This window comes from Lithobates pipiens, unplaced genomic scaffold (genome assembly GCF_037356315.1).
Source record: "Lithobates pipiens isolate NorthernLeopardFrog02 unplaced genomic scaffold, aLitPip1_a1.2 Scaffold_25, whole genome shotgun sequence".
Taxonomy (NCBI): Eukaryota; Metazoa; Chordata; class Amphibia; order Anura; family Ranidae; genus Lithobates; species Lithobates pipiens.
In genome coordinates, this window is record NW_027507787.1 from 148,114,005 (window position 1) to 148,136,365 (window position 22,361).

The 22,361-nt window shown below is 44.2% G+C and overlaps 1 protein-coding gene across 31 annotated transcripts in view; it reads left to right on the forward strand.

The window, feature by feature from the left end:
* Positions 1-22,361, forward strand: part of ABLIM1 (actin binding LIM protein 1) — a 472,724-nt gene that overhangs the window by 243,633 nt on the left and 206,730 nt on the right. For all 31 annotated transcript variants that reach the window (XM_077454959.1, XM_077454952.1, XM_077454943.1 and 28 more), the window contains 2 exons: positions 7,918-8,101; positions 10,525-10,637. In XM_077454959.1, coding sequence (XP_077311085.1) covers positions 7,918-8,101; positions 10,525-10,637 — 297 coding nt within the window. The remainder of the gene's footprint in view (positions 1-7,917; positions 8,102-10,524; positions 10,638-22,361) is intronic.

Here is a 22,361-nt window from a genome sequence, read left to right on the forward strand (position 1 = left end):
TCTCCCTCTTAATGTCTCCATAAAGCATACCAGTCTCCTGCTCAAAGTCCATAGCGATTCATAGCAATAAAGTTAAATAAAAAAAAGTGTGAAAAAAAAGTGTGAATAAAATAAATAAAAAAACTTTAAAATAATAATTTAAAAGCACCCCCTGTTCCCTCCATGCACACATGCAAATGGCCACATAGCTCTGGTGCACATAGGTAAATGGTGACTGCACCACACATAAGGTATCACTGCGATCATCAGTGAGAGCAAAAATTCTAGGGCCATAATTCACGATTAGCTCAAAACTGATAACCTGTAAAGGCTTTTAAAACGTTACCTATGGACAGTTTTGGGTACCGTAGTTTGACGCCATCTCACAGGCGTACGCGATTTTAAATCTTGACATGTTTGGTATCTGTTTACTCAACACAACATCACCTTTTATATCTTACCAACAAAAGGGTACTTTACTGTGTTTGTGTGCTTTAAAGTGTTTAATTTAATTGTTTATTTTTCTAAAAGTTGCGTTTGTTCAACGACTGCACAAATATCGTTTGGTAAAAAAATAAAAATTGCAACAGCCTCCATTTTATTCTATAGGGCCTCTGCTTTCAGAAAATATATAATGTTTGGGGGTTCTAAGTAATTTTTTGACTGAAAAATACAAAATTTACCATGCACATGAAAAATTTTAAAATTGCCTGGGACAGCAGGTGGTTAATGCTTTATTGCTTGAAAACACAAAGATGTGAACCTCTTAGATCTTCTCATGATATTCCCCTGCGCAAACATTACAGTTATTTACAACTCAAGCATTTTCTTCAACAACTACAATCCCAACCTACTCCATTAACGTCAACCCTTTTTGAGAGCCTTTGCAGAGCTTGGACCTCTTCCCCTAGATTAAAATTGTTTTTTTTTTTCATCAGTTATCTCCTTTAGGAAACCCCCAGTGTGGCCTTACCACCTTCACTCGGAGAAAGATCTGGGGAGACAGACAGACCTAGAGGACTGGCAGATCATGACCATAGCCATTTCAAAAAGCTCTAAAAATGTTTTTATATTGGAGAACACCTACAAAGTGCTATATAGATGGTACTAGGGTTGTCCCGATACCACTTAAAGACCGAGTACAAGTATCAATACCAATACTTTTTTTTAATGTCATGTGACAGTGGCACTAAAATGCAGCACTGATGAGCACTGATAGGTGGCACTGATGAGGCGTGGACTGTCAGTACCTTTTTTTTTTTTTTTTTACAATTTTATTTTTACAATTCTTTATTTTTTATTATTTTTTACAATTTATAAATATAGATTTTTCTTACAAAGGACAGTCGGTGTCAGTGTTTATTTGATTTTTTATTATTTTTACAATTTTATGTTAGAATATTTATTTATTTCAATGTTTCCTTTTATTCTTTTAATTTATTTTTTATTCAACCCTGTTGGGGGATTGGGGGGCTTTGGTGAGATGTCAAGGGTCTAAACAGCTGCACAAATTTGCTGTGGTATAAAAAAAATTGCAACAGCCTCCATTTTATTTTACAGGGCCTCTGATTTCAGAAAATATATATTAAAAGTAATTTGTTGACTGTGCGTGAAAAATTTGAAAATTCCCCAGGACAGCAGGTAGTTAATGCTTTATTGCTTGAAAACACAAAGATGGGAAGCTGACTGTCCACTCCAGTCACCCCACCCTCCCCCCCACATCTCCCCTTTGAGACGTGGAAAGGGACTGAGGACACAGATCCCCCAGTCCCTTTCTCAGCAGCCTCAGCTGCAACTGAAGATGAAGGACAAAAGAGAGAACACCAGAAGTGCCACCTAAGTGCAGTAATAAAAACAGTTTTAATGGCAAGTTATCAAAATACACTTAGAAAAGGTAAGAACATAAAAGGCTCATCTGTATTAGTGGGGTCCCTGACAAGGTCCTTGTGTCCTGGTCCAGTCTCTATGTGAGGCTGTATGGTGGTTCCGTCAGTCTGCAGCATGTCCTGAGGCCGAAACTGGCATGGAACGCACAGAAGTGACATCACGCGCCACAGGAACACATCCACAGAGGAAGAAAATAGGCTGGCAGGCACTGAAGATGAATGTATAGGAGACAGAGGCTCCTCTCCATTTATAAAGGGAGACATCGTAAACACAGTTTACAATGCTCCGTTATGAATGGACAGAGTCAGTGATCATGGGGGGGGGACTGGGGGGAGACAGAGGAGCATACAGGGGACACTCAGGAACCATCGGTGTGATGGCGGGGAAGTTATAATTACAGATTTCCCTGTGTGGCTTTCAATAAAGCAGCTGAAAAGCCACGGAGGGGAGAGGAGGAGAATTGGCTGTCAGCAGCTTTATTGAAAGCCACACAGGGAGATCAGTGATTATGACTTCCCCGCCGCCGCACTGCTTGTTCTTGAGTGTCCAGGTATCGGACTAGGCATCGGGAGCATTTGCACAAGTACGGTTTATTTCATCTTTTCCTCCTAATTGCTTCCGGGGATGTTCTCAGGAAGCCACATATTTGGTGGTCATGTCTTAAGGTTTGCAGGCTATGAGTCAAATTTTACACCCTTCTCCATAATATATTTCATACTAATCTTAAAAGAGACCCTTACGAGGCCCTTCTTTGTAAACCAGTTGCAGAACTGTTTCGTCCAGAACGCCAGTTGGCTTTGCATCTTTTTACTGCAACTAAGTTGACTATTGCAAAGGCTTGGAAAACCCCTGTGCTTAGCTTTGAAGCAGTTAAGAACCATATGAACGATATCATAGTAAATGAGAAACTGGTGGCTTTTACTTTGGACACTCATGATAAATTTCTGAGGGTCTGACAACCGTAGATATCATATATCCAACCTTCTAGATTCGATAATAAGCTCCTTTTAATTTAAGTGATGCCCCGTCGCAAACCCTTTTCCTTCTGTTTCCCAGCTTTTTCTGTAGCCCTTCTCCCTTCATGTGTAATTGCCTTCATTGCCTACCAGGCCGACAGGCTTGGTTTTGTTGAGGATGGTTACAGCGATCGCATTTGCTTACTGCTTTATCGTATTCTCATCTATCCACAGTCTACCAGTTTAAATGTTTTGTGTTCTTCAATACCATGCTTGGGTATCTTTGTTGTAGCCCATAGTGCATTACAGTCTGGAACATCAAGTTTTCTTCACTAAGGACTTATGGACTTTTGTTCACGTTATATTGATTTTGGTGATTATGTAACATTTTTGATGCATCTCTTTGTTGGGATTTTTACTTATGCTATAGGCGATGTAACCATCTCATTATTGGACTAATTCGTCAAATTGAATATTAATAAATTCCTTTGTAAAAGAAAATGCAAAGATGGAGAAGGTATTGGACTTTCAAGACCTTGAAGAGTCCCGTACTTTCTCTATCTTTGTGTTTTCTTGCATACTAAGGGATGTGGTGCTGTATATACCTCCTAACACCATCTTCAGTACAATGTTTTATTGCTTAATAATCATATTTCTAGGTTTGGATTGTCAGTATATGGCAGGCCCTGCCTCCTGCTTACCAGTGCTGTACAGTGATTGTGTTTAACTGCTTCCCGATCTCTGTGTGAAGTGGTCCCCAGCTGCGAAGAATCTGGTGCTAGGCCAGGCCCAGTATAGTTTGCACTCCCAGTTTGTGAGACAACTGAGGCCTTTGTGTTTTAATTGAAGCAAATTAAGTTTATACTCTGCCAATGGCCGCTGGCCAAGTTGCTGTTTTTTATTTACTTTGCTTTAATGAAATGCAGAACTTTGTGTGGAGCAGATTGTGGTTGTTACAGAATAGGATCCACCCTGGGAGGAGCAGATATAAGCGACACAGGGGAGATTGGATGGAGTATTAAGTGTGTGATATGCTGTACTAGTGGGAGATGCCAGTCTGAGGTGAGAACGTGGGGGGACAGCAAATGGCTTTGTTGTGTTCACCTTAGGAGACCCTTTGTGCTAACAGGTACGTATAGTGGCGAAACACACTTTACACTGAAGAGTCATACTGTTATGTAGGGGTCACTGGAAATTAAATGCTGACAATTTGGTCCCCCAAATGGAAGTGTGACATTGTTCTGGGACCCCAAGTGTCAGTGTGCCATTTTTGGGACCCCCAAGTGTCAGCATGTCATTGTTCTGGACCCCAAGTGTCAGTGTGTTATTGTTCTGGGACCCCAAGTGTCAGTGTGTCATTCTTCTGGGACCCCAGATTGCCAGTGTGTCATTGTTCTGGGACCCCCAAGTGTCAGTGTGTCATTTTTCTGGGACCTAAATGTGTCAGTGTGTCATTGTTTTGGGACCCCAAATGTCAGTGTGTCATTGTTTTGGGACCTCGAATTGTCAGTGTGTCCTTGTTCTTGGACCCCGGAGTGTCAGTGTGTCGTTGTTCTGTGACCCCCAAGTGTCAGCATGTCATTGTTCTGGGACCCCAAGTTTAAGTGTGTCATTGTTCAGGGAACCCCTATTGTCAGTGTATCATTGTTCTGGGACCACTGAGTGTCAGCCAGTCATTGTTATGGGACCCCAAGTGTCAGTGTGTCATTGTTCTGGGATCCAAATTACCATTGGGTCGTTGTTCTGGGATCCTGAAGTGTTATGCCTCATGTACATGGTCGAAAATTCTGACGGAAAAAGTCAGATCGGATTATGTTGTCAGAAAATCCGATCGTGTGTGGACTCTCAGACTTTTTCTGACGGAATTTTCCAAAGGAAAAAGTTTGTGAGCTGGATCTAAAATTTTCCGACAACAAAATCCGATTGGACTTTTTCCAGTCGTGTGTAGTGAATTCCGATGCACAAAGTGCCATGCCTGCTCAGAAAAAATTTGGAGATGAAAGCTATTGGCTACTGGCCTCTACGTAGTCCCGTCATACATGTATAACGTCACCTCATTCCGAACGATCGGATTTTCTGACAACTTTGTGTGACCATGTGTATGCAAGAAAAAATTCTGACGGATTTTGTGGTCAGAATGTCCGACCCTGTGTATGGGGCATTAGTGTTTCATGGTTTTTGGACTCTCCAAGTATCCTTGAATCATTGTTCTGGAACCTCTCAGTATCAGTGTGCCATTGTTTTGGACCCCCCATGTGTCAGTGTGTCATTGTTGTGAAACCCTCAAGTATCAGTGTGTCCTTGTTCTGGGATCCCCTTATTGTGTCATTGTTCTTGGAACCCCAGTTGTCAGTATGCCATTGTGGGAATTGTGAGACCCACAAGTGTCAGTGTTTTATTATTCTTGGACCCCTAAATGTCAGTGTGTCATTGTTCTGGAACCCCTAATGTCAATGTGTCATTCTGGGACCCCCATGTATCTGTGTGTCACTATGGGACCCTCAGGTATCCATGTGTCATTATTTCTAGGACCACCAAGTGTCAGTGTGTAATTTTTCTTGGACCCCCCCCCCCCCCCCCCCAAGTATCTGTGTGTCATTATTATGGGACCCACAAATGTCCATTTGTCATAAATATTCTGAGACCCCCAAGTGCCAGTGTGTCATTATTCCAGGACCACCAATCGTCAGCGTGTCATTGTTCTTGGACCCTCAAATTATCCATGTATACTTTGTCCATATTCTTACTTCTTGTTCAGCTTTTATTGAATCAGCCATGCTGAGTATGTTATAAGAGAGGATTCTGATGAATGACATCACAAGGAGTCCGCCTCGCCATTCAGCGCCAGGTCGCCCCCACAGTTGTCAGTGTGTGTAGGCATTTGTGTTTGATAACACGTCTGCAGTACATCAAGGTAACATATGGTGCCGGCTTGGTGTGACGTCTTGTTAGACACACAGAATGTTGCATTGATTCAGTATCTAGTGCTGGAGGTGCCAGGTCACTTGGGCAAACAATACATAATGCCATCTGGCACTTGTACAGCTGCTACCTGACGTCTCCCTGGCAGCGCCTGCTGGCTTATATTCAATAAGGTCTCATAAAACAACTTTCCCAGGTATTAACCCTCTGGCACCACCAAACGGGAAAATATTCTGTAAACCGGAGTTGTCAAAATTTTGCAAAACACCTTCAGACAGAACACGTGCCAGTGAGTCACATGGGATGGCGTACCTAAAGGAAAACTCTGCTCTTAACTCTTTATATTGTTGTAGCGTTATAGCATTCTCAATGTCCTCCAAATGTCCTCCATACTTTTTCTAGATGACTTAGAACTTGTTAGGTTGGTCATAGATAATTAACTTTTTTCAGAAACATAAAAATTCTGTGAAATTAATAATCATTTCCATTTTAACTATAAAGAAATGAATGCTGACAACCAACAGATATGGTAGACATCAGACATGATGGTTTTCCCACTGCCCATGGTCATTATATGCAGGCGATTATCTTTGAGAGCTGCTATCAACCAAATGGTTGTTTAGATGCCAGAAGATTGAAAAAGTAATTGAAAACAATGATCAGTGACCCCCATTTTTTACAGCATTTTCAGTAACTGTCAAATGTGCGCATGCAGCTGAGAAAAGCCTGTGGTGCTTGTGCCCCTAGAGCAGAAGACCAGGAGTGGCAGAAAAATTTGCTTTGGGGCAACTCACTGTGTTATTAGTACCATGATTGCAGCACTCTTCTATGTTTATTTCTACACCTACCTCCTGGGCTGGGCCTTTTGGCTGAGACTGGAAAATATTTTTATACCATTGTCTTGCACTTTGGGCACATTAATGCACTTATTTATTTTTTGCACTGCACGTATCATTTCATTCAGCTCCAACTAGTTTACCTGAAAGTCTTTTGGGGGTCCCTGGGGGATCAGGGGCAGGTCCCCTGAAGAATGGGGTCCACCTAGTTTCAGTCGGGTAGACCAGGGGTACCCAGTCCCTGTCAGGAGTCTTGAACCCTGTGGGATCAGGGGAGGGTCATCCAAAGAACAGGGGCCACCTGGTTTCAGCTGGCTAAACCATGAGTACCAAGTCCCCGTCAGGAGTCTTGTACCCTGAGGGATTAAGGGTATGGTCTTTTATCTTCAGAACAGGACCGTGTGTTACACCCTGTGCACTTTTTTGTGAGCTCATTTTTTTTATTCCACCTGGTGTTTCAGTTTGGGCCCGCTGCAGAGCTTAAAAATAAATAAATAAAAATGTGTACATGTTCAATGATTGTTAAACGATTAGTTCATCCTGGTGGACATTCTTATAAATGTCTTGGTTACAACAACAGTATGATTCCCTGCCATAATTCCCAACACTATTCCCATCTACCTGAGACCTTTGAGTCTTCCTGCCCATGGCCGGGACAAGGGGTGGGCAGGAGGGGTGTCTGCCCTGGGCACTGTGGTATTATGTGAGGTGGAGGGGCACCACAAGGAGATTAGTGGGAGGGGACTTATGTTGAGCAGGGGATCTTGGGGGTAACAGGGGGTAAAAATTGTTCTATGAGGGTCAATTTAGGGAGGTATGCTAGGAATGGTGATTTGGGGGGATGAGGGAAGAGGATGGGGGGGTGCAATTTGCATGTTCGTCCTGGGCTCCAGATGTCCTTGTCACACCACTGTCCCTGTTCTGACTCCTCCTGTTATTTTCTGAATAGTATAAGATAAATACGAATCTGCTGGCATGGTGGCATTTCCTCATAATGTTGACTTTTGATGGCAGGTCTTCTCTCTGTTTGTGTGTAGTCAACATGATAGGAAGTAAGGGAAAAAAGCCAGTAGGAACAAAGACAGAAATAAATAGCTGACAGGAGTTACAACCCATTCCTGTCTCAGTAGGAACAAAGACAGAAATAAATAGCCGACAGGGGTTACAACCCATTCCTGTCTCCAAACAAAACCACAGAAGAATGTTTTCACTGATATAGTTTATAGTTTTAAGTTTTCTGAGATATAAATAAATAAATAAAACCATGTATGTGTGACATGCAACATTTATTTTTCTTGTTGAATTGATCCATACAATTTTTGTGTTCTATATTTCAGTTTGTGGCTGCGACTTGGCTCAGGGAGGCTTCTTCATCAAGAACGGGGAGTATCTATGTACGTTGGATTACCAGCGCATGTACGGGACGCGGTGCAGTGGCTGCGGGGAGTTCGTGGAGGGAGAGGTGGTGACTGCATTAGGAAAGACCTATCACCCCAGCTGCTTTGCCTGCACAGTCTGCAAGTAAGTATCATCCATGCAAATGAGGGGAAATGTAGACCTTGGTGGGCGTCTTTCTGGACATGTCTTCAAATTTGAACTCTGGAAGCTGTGCCAATAGGAAGGAGCCAAAGCAAAAATTGCTAGTCTTCGGTATTGCCTGTGGTCTCTCTGTGGCTGATCTTTTCCCCTTTACTGATTGCAAAGTGGCCATCTTAGTAAATGAGCAGGGATTGGCTTCCTCATGTCAGAGCTGCCAACTGGTGGGGTAATGATAGCATGGAATGGATGAGGCAGGGAGATCCTTGCACTGCATATCCTCAGGTACAATTTCCTCTACAGCAAGAACAGTGAGCTGCACAGTAGTTATATCTCACTCCAAACCTGGCAAGAACAGGGGCAGCATTACCTTAGATGATCTCACGCTGCAGATATAAAGCTATGATGCTACAGAACAGGAGTGCTTGGACACAGGAATTTCACTGCTATTATATTAGAGGAATTAAAAAAAATAAGTAAGTCTTTTAAGATACTGTTTAGGCACAGGTCCTGCCTACCTATCTGTCTTTAATTGTTGCTGCTCCTTTCCTTTGCCCTGTTGGGACATTACTCCGCTGTGCCCGGACCTGGACCAGCAGCCTACATTTTATGCAACTCTCACCGGCCCAGCTCTTGGAGTACCTTATGGACCGCTGTCATCCATGAACTCCATCCTAACCAAGGACAATACTTCCATTGGCAAGAGCTTTTTTTGGTTTAAATGCTGTATGCGGATGACACCTTAGTCTACTTGGCTGATACTCACGACTTCTTGAAATCTCTTCTATCCAAAATCAACACTTTTAGCGGTTACTCTGGCTTCAGGGTGGGACAAATCCAGTCTTTTCCCTTTAGATCAGGCTGCATTGTCTGTGGTTCACCCAGACTCCAAACTGCAAATTGTACCCTCCTTTAGATATCTAGGTGTTATAGTTCAATTACTGTTGGTTTCTTACATTAATAACAATGTGTTCCCCCTGTTGTCTCAGTTGCAAGTACAGACCAAGTGATGGATGGATCTACCCCTAGACCACATGGGAAGGGCCAATGTTATTAAAATGATCTATTTACCCAAGCTGCTCTATATTATGGCCAATTCCCCCTGCGAAATCCCATTTTCTATCTATTTTTAGGTGCATCGACATGATATGCACGGTGTTCTTGTGTAACAGTCGTCTCCCTAGGGTGGCACTCAAAACATTGGTTTAAGTCCTTTTATCAACTGCGCATGGACCCCAGGTTCTGGGTTGCTCAGACGAAGTGGGCCTCCCTTGACATTTCTTTCATGGAGGCCAACTCATCTGAATTTAATGACACGTATAAATCCTCAGTCATATCCTCTTGAGACCTCATTATACAACTCAAGATTTTTAACCACTCCCACCTTATTCCTGCCAGGCTATGCCCCTCAGCTGAGTGTTTTAGAGGCTGTGGCTACCCTACTTTTTTTTTTTACATTGCTTATGGACCTATCTCATAGTCCAGGACTTCTGGACAGTTATAGGCTCCTTTGTTTCCCCTGCACTGGGCCTGCCAAACATTGTGAGTCCCAAGAAATGCCTTCTAGGCATTTTTGGTGATCACATGCCAAGAGTCTGCCTTGCATCTTGTATTTCTATGCAAGGAAGTCCATTCTATTATCATGGAAGGGATCACAGTCCCCAACAAAATCCCTCAGGTTGAAACTAGTCAATGATTCTCTCTCTACGTTTCTGTAACCGCTTGCCGACTGCCTCACGCAGATATACTGCGGCAGAAGGGCACGTACAGGCAAACTATTTGGTCATCAAATACCACCAAAAGAAAGCTCTATTTGTGGGGGAAAAAAAAGACATCAATTTTTTTGGGGAATCACGTCGCATGACCGCACAATTGTCAGTTAAAGCGACACAGTGCCAAATCGCAAAAAAGTGCTCTGGTCTTTGGCCAGCAAAATGGTCCGGGCCTTAAGTGGATAAACTCACATTTGAGACATGGAAAAGAGCAAAAACATTACACAATTACCAATTTATTTCGACCATTTCTTACCTGGCTTGAAATTCAGTTGTCTATATAATTTGCTGTGACTATGTATTTAATATAATGTGAGATGTGCGTGATGTCAATTTACTAATGCTTATTGTTTAATGTTTGTTGAGTGCACAACTCTTTTTTTGTGTACTGGGCCGAAAGTTTTTCTATGTTTGTTTGTTTTTAAAATCAATAAATATATCTTAAAAAACAAACAAAAAAAGACATGAGTGTGTAAAGGCAGGTGTCCTAATACTTGGTAATATAGTGTAAATAGATAGACATACGAGATACAGTAGATAGAGATATAAATTTGGTGGAGATTTTTTGTGTCTTTGTCCTTCGTTTCTCAGCCACAAACATACTAATTTGTATACAAATCTCTTTATTCTTGCCAGGCGTCCATTTCCGCCAGGAGATCGTGTCACGTTCAATGGGAGAGACTGTCTGTGTCAGAGCTGCGCTGCACAACCCATGGCCCCAGGACCTAAAGAGATCACCACATCCAGCAGTGAGTGTTCACAGAAAATTCTGCAAAGTTTCCCCAAGCTATCAATCAAACCCCTGTGTGTGTCCACCTTTTTTTGAATTCTTTTGTTTTTTGTTTGTTTTTTTCCCTAATAATCAGGTGTTTTCATGTCTTCATGCAATTTGCTGCAGCATTTGGGTGACTTTAAATCTTTCATACAGCGTGGTGCCCTCTGACAAAACCAGTATGAGGTAGAGATATTAATCACTTGCTTACTGTCACTTTTACCCCCTTCCTGCCCAGGCCAAATATATCAGATTTCCGCGCTGTCACCCTTTGAATGACAATTGCGCGGTCATGCTACACTGTACCCATATTACATTTTTTGATATTTTTTTCACACAAATAGACCTTTTTTTTGGTGGTATTTAATCACCACTGGGTTTGTTTAAACAAAGCAAAAAAAAAATGTTTTTCTTAGTTTCTTTTATAACATTTTGCAAGCAGGTAATTATTCTCCTTCATGATGTGCATGGATGAGGCTGCACTGATGGGCACTGATAGGCTGCACTGATAGGTACTGATGGGCACTTATGAGGTGGTACTGATGGGCACTGATGAGGAGGCACTGATGACGCTGCATTGATATGCGGCACTAATGGGCACTGAAGGGGCACTGACAGGTAGCTCTGATAGCCTGCACTGATGGACACTAATGAGGTGGCACTGGTGGGCACTGATGACGCTGCATTGATATGCAGCACTAATGGGCACTGAAGGGGCACTAATAGGCAGAACTGACAGGTAGCACTGATAAGTGGCACTGATGGGGCACTAATGATGTGGCACTGCTGAGGAGGCACTGATGACGCTTCATTGATATGCAGGACTAAGGGGCACTAATAGGCAGCACTGACAGGTAACACTGACAGGCTGCACTGATGGACACTAATGAGGTGGCACTGGTGGGCACTGATGAGGAGGCACTAATGATGTTGCATTGATATGCGGCACTAATGGGCACTGAAGGGGCACTAGTAGGCAGCACTGATGGGCACTAATTGGCTGCACTGATAGGCACTAAATGGCAGCAGTGTTGGCATCACTGATGGGCACTGATTGGCAGCACTGATTGACACTGATTTGCAGCACTGATTAGCATCACTGATGGGCACTGTTGGGGGCTGCACTGATAATCAAAACACTGATAAACAGTGCCGTGATTAACAGTGCAGATGTCCCTTTTCACACTAGCCTGTTACTGGTTCTCACCTTACACTGTGACAGTGTGAGGAAAGAAATGCCGATAACCGTCAAGTGTGTTTACATCATGATCAGCTGTGATTGGCTCTTTACGCTGTTCTGTGACCAGCTAGCGCCCTTCCAGAACTGGCCAACTGTGCTGTAGCAGTCATTTTGCTATAGTGCAACAGGCAAGTGAGAGTGAGTCTTTCTGTGGTTTTCAGTTTTTTTTTTTTTTGCCTGCTACTAATGCCGTGTACACACGACCAGACTTTCTGGCAGACTAGGTCCGACGGTCTTCCCGATGGACTTTCAGCGGACTTCCAACAGAATTTCCGAACTAACGGACTTGGCTACACACAATCACACCAAAGTCAGACGGATTCGACTGTGATGACGTACGACCAGACTAGAATAAGGAAGTTCATAGCCAGCAGCCAATAGCTGTCCTAGCGTCGGTTTTTATCCGTCAGACTAGCATACAGAAGAGCGGATTTTTCGACCGGACTCGAGTCCGTCGGAAAGATTTGAAACATGTTCTAAATCTAAAGTCCGTCTGATTTTTCGACAGCAAAGGTCCGATGAAGCCCACACACAGTCGAATTGTTCAACGGATTTGTTCCCTTGGACCTTTGCTGTCGAATAGTCAGGCCATGTATACATGGCATAACACGCTATCTCCCAACTCCTGAATGTGCATAACAGTAATGAATAAGGGAGACCTGTAGTTCAGAGGGATGTAAACTGTTATTTGATACTGTTATGCAAACTGATTATTGCAATCCTCAAGCCCAATAATGAATGGCTCCGTGTAGTCATGTTATCTCCCAGCTCATGAGTGTGCATAACAGTAATGCATTACAGAGAGGAATGTAAACTGCTATTTGATGCTATTACACAGGCTGATTATTGCAATTCTCAGCTGAACCTGATCATGAATAGCCCTTTGTAGACAATATGCTGTACTCTTTGTGCTGCACTCATGGATGGCCATGAACATTGTAAGTGAAATCACACATTGTGAATGTGTACAGATCTCTAGTAATTACACTTATCAGGCCGTGAATAGTTCTCTGTGCTTCACTGCCTCCGCCGTCCCTCTATTAATCCTCTCTGGGTGATTTTACGAATGTTTTCCAACAACAAGTGACCTTTGTGCCAAACTCCGACATGCCCGCACAGGTCTTTCCTACAATAACCAGTGAGGTCATTGCGACATTCTAGTCACTCAGCCAAATTCCTGGGTGCTGATTTGTTCCCAAATATGAGCCAAATGCTGATCCCCGATGTGGGACATTTGACTAACAGATACACTTGTCCTCCATTTTTACTTCCGTGAGAAGTGGACTCGGCAATGCCACTAAAAGAAACAATTAAATAATCCAATTTGGATGGATGGTTTGCCGGGTGGGTGGATAGATTGTTTGGTACCACCCAAAAAATATATAGCACCAGCCACCACTGCCAAACTCACTCATCCATGTCTTTATGAACCTTGCTTTGTGCACTGGTCCAAATCATTTGGTGGAGGGGGTATTATGGTGGTGGATTGTTTTTCAGGGGTTGGGCTTGGCCTCTTAGTTCCAGTGACGGGAACACTTAAGGCGTCAGCATGCCAAGACATTTTGGACAATTTCATGCCCCCAACTTTGTGGGAACAGTTTGGAGATGGCCCCTTCCTGTTCCAACATGACTGCGCACCATTGCACAAAGTAAGGTCCATAAAGACATGGATGAGTGAGTTTGGGGTGGAGGAACTTGACTGGCCTGCACAGAGTCCTGACTTCAACCCCATAGAACACCTTTGGGATGAATTAGTGTGGAGACTGCGAGCCAGGCCTTCTCGTCCACATCAGTCATTTTTTTCTTTGTATAATAGAGCAGCAAAAAGAAGCAAAAGAAGTAGCCCATACAATTTTCAAACATTTTAATTACAGGTGAATATGATGTAACTGATCCTTGTAGCTCTATGTTGTGATGAGTATTGTGCAGTTTTGTGTGGTCTTTATATCAGTTTGTGTGGTTATATGGAGTGTATATGAGATTATAGTAATTATAGTGAATTGGCTGTGTCTGCTAATTGTGTTAGTCACAGAGATGGAACATGCAGCCATTATATGCAAATGAATTCAAAATTTCTGGAAGGCTCAGCAGACCATATGAGAAATCAGCGTGGCCATCTGCTAGCGGGCAGCGTCCATACTGGACATCACGGATCAGCCAGGCTTGTTTACCATCTTGTGACACAGAAACTCCTTGTGAGATGTATCTCTTGTGACAGTCCATGGAGCTGAGAGTCCACTGATATTGCACTGTGACATCACCAGGGTGTCAGATACAAATTGTAATATCTCATTTCTGTCACTGCGTTCTTGCTGCATGGCACGGTGTCATCCTGGATGGTCTTAAAGGGTACCTATCAGCATAACCATATGAGAGCAGCCATGGCTGGGAATTTTTTTTCTGAAGGAAAAATTTTGATCAGGTTTCACAACCTGAAGTCACTAACCTGGAACAAGCAAGCAGGCAGTGAAGTCTGTGAGTGCTCAGGACCGGCATGGCAGTCAAGGAATTTGAATCTTTAAAAATGTTTAACCACTTCAATATCAGACACTGACACACCTTCCTGCCCAGGCCAGTTTTCAGCTTTCAGAGCTGTCGCAATTTGAATGACAATTGCGCGGTCGTGTTATACCGTACCCAAATACATTTTTTATCATTTTGTTCCCACAAATAAAGCTTTCTTTTGGTGGTATCTGATCACCTCTGTGATTTTTACTTTTTGCGCTATAAATAAAAAAAGACCAAAATTTAGAAAAAAAAAAAAATTTTTCTTTGTTTCTGTTAATTTTTTTTGTAAATAAGTAAGTTTCCTTCTTCAATAATGGGCACTGATATGGCTGCACTGATGGGCACCGATGAGATGGCACTGATAGGCGGCACCGGTATGTGGCACTGATGGGAACTCATAGGTAGCACTGATGGGCACTCATAGGTGGCACTGATGGGTACTTATGGGTGGCACAGATGGGCACTGATGGTCACTGATAGGTGGGCACTGATGGGCATGGATGGGCACTGAGAGGTGGCACTGATGGATAGCACTGATGGATGGCACTGATGACACTGATGGGTGGCATTGCTGGGCATTGCTTGTTTGATCTGGACCATAATGCTGCCAATCAGTGCCCATTTGTGGGCACTGATTGGCATCTATTGTGCATATTTTTTTTATATGGGGATGGCCATGGGGTACATACTTGGCCATCCACATGTTGCCCCCTTCCCTGGTGGTCCTGGTGGCTTCCCTGGTGGTCCAGTGTGGGCATCTGCAGGGGGGGGGGGGGGTGTCTGCGCTGATAAACAATCAGCACATACCCACCCCCTGTCAAGGGGAGCCACCGATTGGCTCTCCTCTACTCGCGTCTGTCAGTCATGAGTGAGGAAAAGCCGATCAACGGCTCTTCCTGTTTACATCATGATCAGCCATGAGTGGACACTGCTGATCACGTGGTAAAGAGCCTCCATCGGAGTCTTTTTGCCGAGATCGGTGTAGTGGTGTGTCAGACTGACACACCACACCACCGATCGCCATGATGCTCGCCCTCACAGGCGCGTGGCGGCTGTTATCCTGCTGGACATCATATGACACCCAGTCAGGATAACTGAGCCTATATACATAATATACATTCACCGGCCACTTTATTAGGTACACCTTGCTAGTTCTGGGTCGGACGCCCTTTTGCCTTCAGAACTGCCTTCATTCTTTATGGCATAGATAACAAGGTGTGACAAACATTCCTCAGAAATGTTGGTCCATAGTGACATGATAACATCACACATTTGCTGATTTATTTGCCGCTCCCCACAAGAAATGGATCACCATCCGCCACTGCTGCCTTTTCTCCTCTGACATCAACCAGGCATTTTCCTCCACACAACTGCCACTCACTGGATATTTTCTCATTTTTAGGACCATTCTCTGTAAACCTGAGAGATGGTTGTGTGTGAAAATCCCAGTAGATCAGCAGTTTTTGAAATACTCAGACCAGCCCGTCTGGTACCAACAACCATGCAATGTTCAAAGCCACCTAAATCCCCTTTCTTCCCCATTCCGATGCTCGGTTTGCACTTCTTCACCAAGTCTAGATGCCTAAATGCATTGAGTTTCTGCCATGTGATTGGCTGATTAGCAATTTGTGTTACCAAGCAATTGAACTGGTGTACCTAATAAAGTGGCTGGTAAGTTTATACTGTACAATCAATCAAAAAATCAACAAAGCTCATAATCGGGTTGAAGTCTAGCAAGTGGTGTTGGATGTATATAAGGCAAAACTCATTGGAAAATAATTGAGGGATTAATGGTGCAATAGAAGAGATAGGAGCTTTAACATGACCGGGAAATTTTCATAATTGCCTTCTAGACTACAGAAATGGTGACTGGTTGTGTTAATGTTTTTTTTGGAATTTTAATAATACGATACCGGATGTACAGGCCGGAAGAAAATAATTTACTTTTCTGCAAAAAAAATAAAAAATTATAATGCTGTGAAATTTGATCTGATTACTTCTAAACTATAGGCTATAGGTTGGATTTATGTTTGTCTTATGGCTTCATGTTGTTAGCTATTGTTGTATTGTATCTTACCTAGCACAGTACTTACATAGACAATACGTTATGTAGCATAATACCATGAGGTCTATGTATAAAACATTTGCTGTGCAGATGCATCAATCAATCACACAGGTGCAACAAATATTCACTGTAATTTGCTTAAAGGGTAACTCCACTTTCGTGTCTTTCCTTTTCAATCTGCATATGCTGTCATTTTTGGAAAATGCAATATGACAACCTGGAGGTGTTCTGTACACAGAATGTATACAGAACACCCCCCAGATATGTAATTTCCTGCTTATGTGATTGGCTCACAGATTTTCCCACAAGTCTGCACTAAGATAAAAGTCAAATTTCAGGCATCCCCTGCAACAAAAATGCAATTTTTGGTGAGATACACCCAGCAGCTTTTCTCATTAGTGCCCTGCAGGTGCAGCCGCTAATTGATAATTAAGAAACAACTCAGATTAGATTCAGTTTTCCACAGGGGCACAGGCAAACACACAGGGATTTCTTCAGAATAACAAAAGGCAGGAATCTGCAGAAAAGTTTTTTTTAAATCCTTGTAATGTACATAGATCACCCAGATGGGAATGTTTTTTTTCTCTCAACAAAAGTGGAGTTGCGGTTTAAAGTGGAGCTCAAGAAACAAATACTTACCAGTGGTCCAACACCCACAAGGTCTCTTGTTGGCAAAGGGATCTTCTCCCTGGCTTCTTTCAGGTGTCAGTCATAGGCTGCCTTGATTGGCCGGCGTGGGTTGACCTCACGCCTGTGCATGCACAGTAATCATTAATCCCAGTACACTGGCACTGTGCCAGAAATGTAAATAGAGCTGCGCATGCTGAAATTAGCTTCTCCCACCCCCTCCCCAGCCCATTGTTCCAGTGAGCACTGGAGAAGCAGAGTGGAGAGCTGGGACTGACAGTCAACCATCATGTGATCGCTCAGTTCCCAGCCTTACAGCCAGTGAGGGGCAGCTGTAGCATCAGACCGATGCTGCAGCATGGAGATGAGTATGTATGTTTGTTTTTTATATACCCCATACATGTTTTTTTAAAGAAAAAATAAATATTCTGTGCTAACAAGTATCCCTGCTTCCCATTTCAGAAAATTGAGAGTTGTCACTTGACTGAAACTTTAGTGATCACTGGGATATTTAGTGATCCCCATGACTAATCTCTGTGGACAGAGTGAAACGTGTGGGAGGTGTGGTCTGGTTGGAGCCTGGGCTGAGACTGTCATACATCTTCTTATGGGGTCTTCCATTAACCACTTCATGACTACTGCCCTATAGCAGATTTACTGTTACAGGGCGGCTGCCGTGGCTATACGCAATCCTGCACTTTGGGGTAGTGGGCACGAATGCATGCCGCCTCCGGCTCACTCCTGCTGTGATTTTGTGAGCCAATCAGCAGGTACCATGGACTCGATGTTTGCCGTCACCCGCTGATTATTCGTTACAGAGTCTGTAAACAAGGCAGATGCTGTTTTGTCAGTAGGGAAGGCATGGATCCTGAGTTCCTCCAAAGCACCTCCCACACAGTACACAAGCACTGGCTAGGCACACGGTTTACCCTTTGACGCAGATACCCCTTCCCTGTTTCCCAGTTAGACAGTGACAGTGCATGTTTTTAGCACTGATCACTGTATTAGTGTGACTGGTTCCCAAAAAAGTGTCAGTTAGGTGTCTGATTTGTCCGCCGCAATATCACAGTCCCGTTATAAGTCGCTGATCAGCTGAACACCACCATTACTAGTAAAAAAAATAAAAATAAATAGAAATTTCATAAATATATCCCATAGTTTGTAGATGCTATAACTTTTGTGCAAACCAATCAATATAAACTTATTGGGATTTTTTTTTTACCAGAAATATGTAGCAGAATCGGCCTAAATTGATAAAGAAATAAAAAATTTTACTTTTTTTTTATTGGTTGTTTAAAAGCAGAAAGTAAAAAATGTTGTTTAATTTTTTTTTCAAAATTGTCTGTCTTTTGGGATGGCTGTCTGGGAGGTTTAGGAGTGTGTTTGTGGGAATGTTTGACCATTCTTCCAGAAACGCATTTGTGAGGTCAGGCACTGATGATGTACAAGAAGGCCTGGCTCACAGTCGTCAGGACTCTGTGCCCAACCTCTAAAAAAAAAAAAAAAAAAAAACTCACACCATAATCCCCCCTCCACTCAATGATTTGGACCAGTGCACAAAGCAAGGTTCATAAAGACATGGGTGAGCGAGTTTGGGCTGGAGGAACTTAACTGGCCTGCAGAGAGTCCTGACCTCAACCCTATAGAACACCTTTGGGATGAATTAAAGTGTAGACTGCGAGCCAAGCTTTCTCATCCACATCAGTGCCCACACACTTCTGGAAGAATGGACAAACATTCCCATAGACCAGGGGTGTCCAAACTTTTTTCAAAGAGGGCCGGATTTGATGAACTGAACATGCGCGAGGGCCGACCATTTTGCCTGACATTCTTTGAATCGTTAAAATTCGGTCTAAGTGTGTTCGTTCGAGCTCTAATACACTGCCCAACAAGAATTCTCTTGCCTTTGTGGCTGTGTGTGGGAAGAAATGAGCTTGGGCGTATTTGTACATACTGTATTAATTGGCGTATAACACACACCTTCACTTTAAGAGGGAAGTTTCAGGAAAAAAAAATGTTTAAATAAAGAACTGTGAAGCAAAATAATGGTCAGTGCCCACCAATGCAGCCTAATCAGTGCACATCTGGAGACCCACCTTTGCCAGGAACACACCCACCACAGCCAGGAATGCCCCCACCATAGCCAGGAATGCCCCCACCATAGCCAGGAATGCCCCCCCCCATAGCCAGGAATACCCCCCCATAGCAAGGAATGCCCCCACCATAGCCAGGAATGCCCCCACCATAGCCAGGAATGCCCCCACCATAGCCAGGAATTCCCCCACCATTGCCAGGAATTCCCCCACCATTGCCAGGGACACAGCACCATTGCCAGGGACACAGCACCATTGCCAGGGACACAGCACCATTGCCTGGGACACAGCACCATTGCCAGGAATGCCTCCCCAAATGCCTCACCATTGCCAGGAATGCCTCCCCAAATGCCTCACCATTGCCAGGAATGCCTCTCCAAATGCCTCACCATTGCCAGGAATGCAGCACCAATGCCAGGAATGACTCACCATTGCCAGGGACGCAGCACCATTGCCAGGAATGCCTCCCCAAATGCCTCACCATTGCCAGGAATGACTCACCATTGCCAGGGACGCAGCACCATTGCCAGGGACGCAGCACCATTGCCTGGGACGCAGCACCATTGCCAGGAATGCCTCCCCAAATGCCTCACCATTGCCAGGAATGCCTCCCCAAATGCCTCACCATTGCCAGGAATGCCTCCCCCAATGCCTCACCATTGCCAGGAATGCAGCACCATTGCCAGGAATGCAGCACCATTGCCAGGAATGCAGCACCATTGCCAGGAATGACTCACCATTGCCAGGAACGCAGCACCATTGCCAGGAACGCAGCACCATTGCCAGGAACGCAGCACCATTGCCAGGAACGCAGCACCATTGCCAGGAATGACTCACCATTGCCAGGAACGCAGCACCATTGCCAGGAATGACTCACCATTGCCAGGAACGCAGCACCATTGCCAGGAACGCAGCACCATAGCCAGGAATTCCCCCACCATAGCCAGGAATTCCCCCACCATTGCCAGGAATTCCCCCACCATTGCCAGGGACACAGCACCATTGCCAGGGACACAGCACCATTGCCTGGGACACAGCACCATTGCCAGGAATGCCTCCCCAAATGCCTCACCATTGCCAGGAATGCCTCCCCAAATGCCTCACCATTGCCAGGAATGCCTCTCCAAATGCCTCACCATTGCCAGGAATGCAGCACCATTGCCAGGAATGACTCACCATTGCCAGGGACGCAGCACCATTGCCAGGGACGCAGCACCATTGCCAGGAACGCAGCACCATTGCCAGGAACGCAGCACCATTGCCAGGAATGCACTGACGAGCGCCAAAGGAGAATCTCCTGTTTACATGGCGGCTTCTTTAATAGAAAGTCCCGCCTCCTTTGATGGACAGAAAAGTCGTCCAATGGCAGTGCAGGAGAAGGACTTCCTATTACAGAGGCCGCCCGTAAACAGGAAATTCTCCTGTGTACGGCGCTCGGTCCTGTCCTCCCTGTACCTTCCGAAGCATATATATCAGGGGTAATGAATTAAAATTAAAGGAGGTCCGGTCGCCAAAATTTTCTTTGGGCCGAGGTCCGAATCTCAAGTCTGTGCTACGACTCAGAAATATTGTAGTAACTGTATATCTATCAAAAACATGAGAAATGTACAATTTCCTTAGCATTTCAACAATATTTATTGTCAAGTTAAATCTGGTGTCCCCATCACAGTGCCCCTTTAAATCAGGTGTCCCCATCGCAGTGCTTCTTTAAATCAGGTGTCCCCATCACAGTGCCCCTTTACATCAGGTGTCCCCATCGCAGTGCCCCTTTACATCAGGTGTCCCCATCAGTGCCCCTTTACATCAGGTGTCCCCATCACAGTGCTTCTTTAAATCAGGTGTCCCCATCACAGTGCCCCTTTAAATCAGGTGTCCCCATCACAGTGCCCCTTTACATCAGGTGTCCCCATCACAGTGCCTCTTTAAATCAGGTGTCCCCATCACAGTGCCCCTTTAAATCAGGTGTCCCCATCACAGTGCCCCTTTACATCAGGTGTCCCCATCACAATGCCCCTTTACATCAGGTGTCCCCATCACAGTGCCCCTTTACATCAGGTGTCCCCATCACAGTGCCCCTTTACATCAGGTGTCCCCATCACAGTGCCCCTTTACATCAGGTGTCCCCATCACAGTGCCCCTTTACATCAGGTGTCCCCATCACAGTGCCCCTTTACATCAGGTGTCCCCATCACAGTGCCCCTTTACATCAGGTGTCCCCATCACAGTGCCCCTTTACATCAGGTGTCCCCATCACAGTGCCCCTTTACATCAGGTGTCCCCATCGCAGTGCCCCTTTACATCAGGTGTCCCCATCACAGTGCCCCTTTACATCAGGTGTCCCCATCACAGTGCCCCTTTAAATCAGGTGTCCCCATCACAGTGCCCCTTTACATCAGGTGTCCCCATCACAGTACCCCTTTACATCAGGTGTCCCCATCACAGTGCCCCTTTACATCAGGTGTCCCCATCACAGTGCCCCTTTACATCAGGTGTCCCCATCACAGTGCCCCTTAACATAAAATGTGCACATCAGGATTTCCCTTAACATAAAATAAGTGTCATGCTGATGGGCACATTTTATATTAAGGGGCACTCTGATGGACACAACAAAACATGCCCCTTAACTTAAAATTTGCCCATCAAAGTGCCCCTTTTAATATAAAATGTACCTATCAGTGTTGCTCTTAAAATAAAATCTGCCCATCAGCGTGCCCCTTAACATGAAATAAGGGTCACACTGATGGGCACCTATTATGTTAGGAGGCATTCTGATGGACAATTTTTATTTTAAGGGGCATGCTGATGAGTATATTTTTAATGTGCACATCGATGGGCATATTTTGTAGGGCACATTTTGTTGTACCCATCAGCGTGCCCCTTAACAAAATATGCCCATCGATGTGCACATTAAAAATATACCCATCAGCGTGCCCCGTAAAATAAAATTTGTCCATCGGATTACCCCTTAACATAAAAGGTGCCCATCAGCGTGACCCTTATTTTATGTTAAGGGGCACGTTGATGGGAAAATTTTATGTTAAAGGGCACTCTGATGGGCACATTTTATTTTAAGGGACACGCTGATGGGTATATTTTTAATGTGCACATCGATGGGCATATTTTGTTAAGGGGCACCTTAACAAAACATGCCCATCAGTGTGCACATAA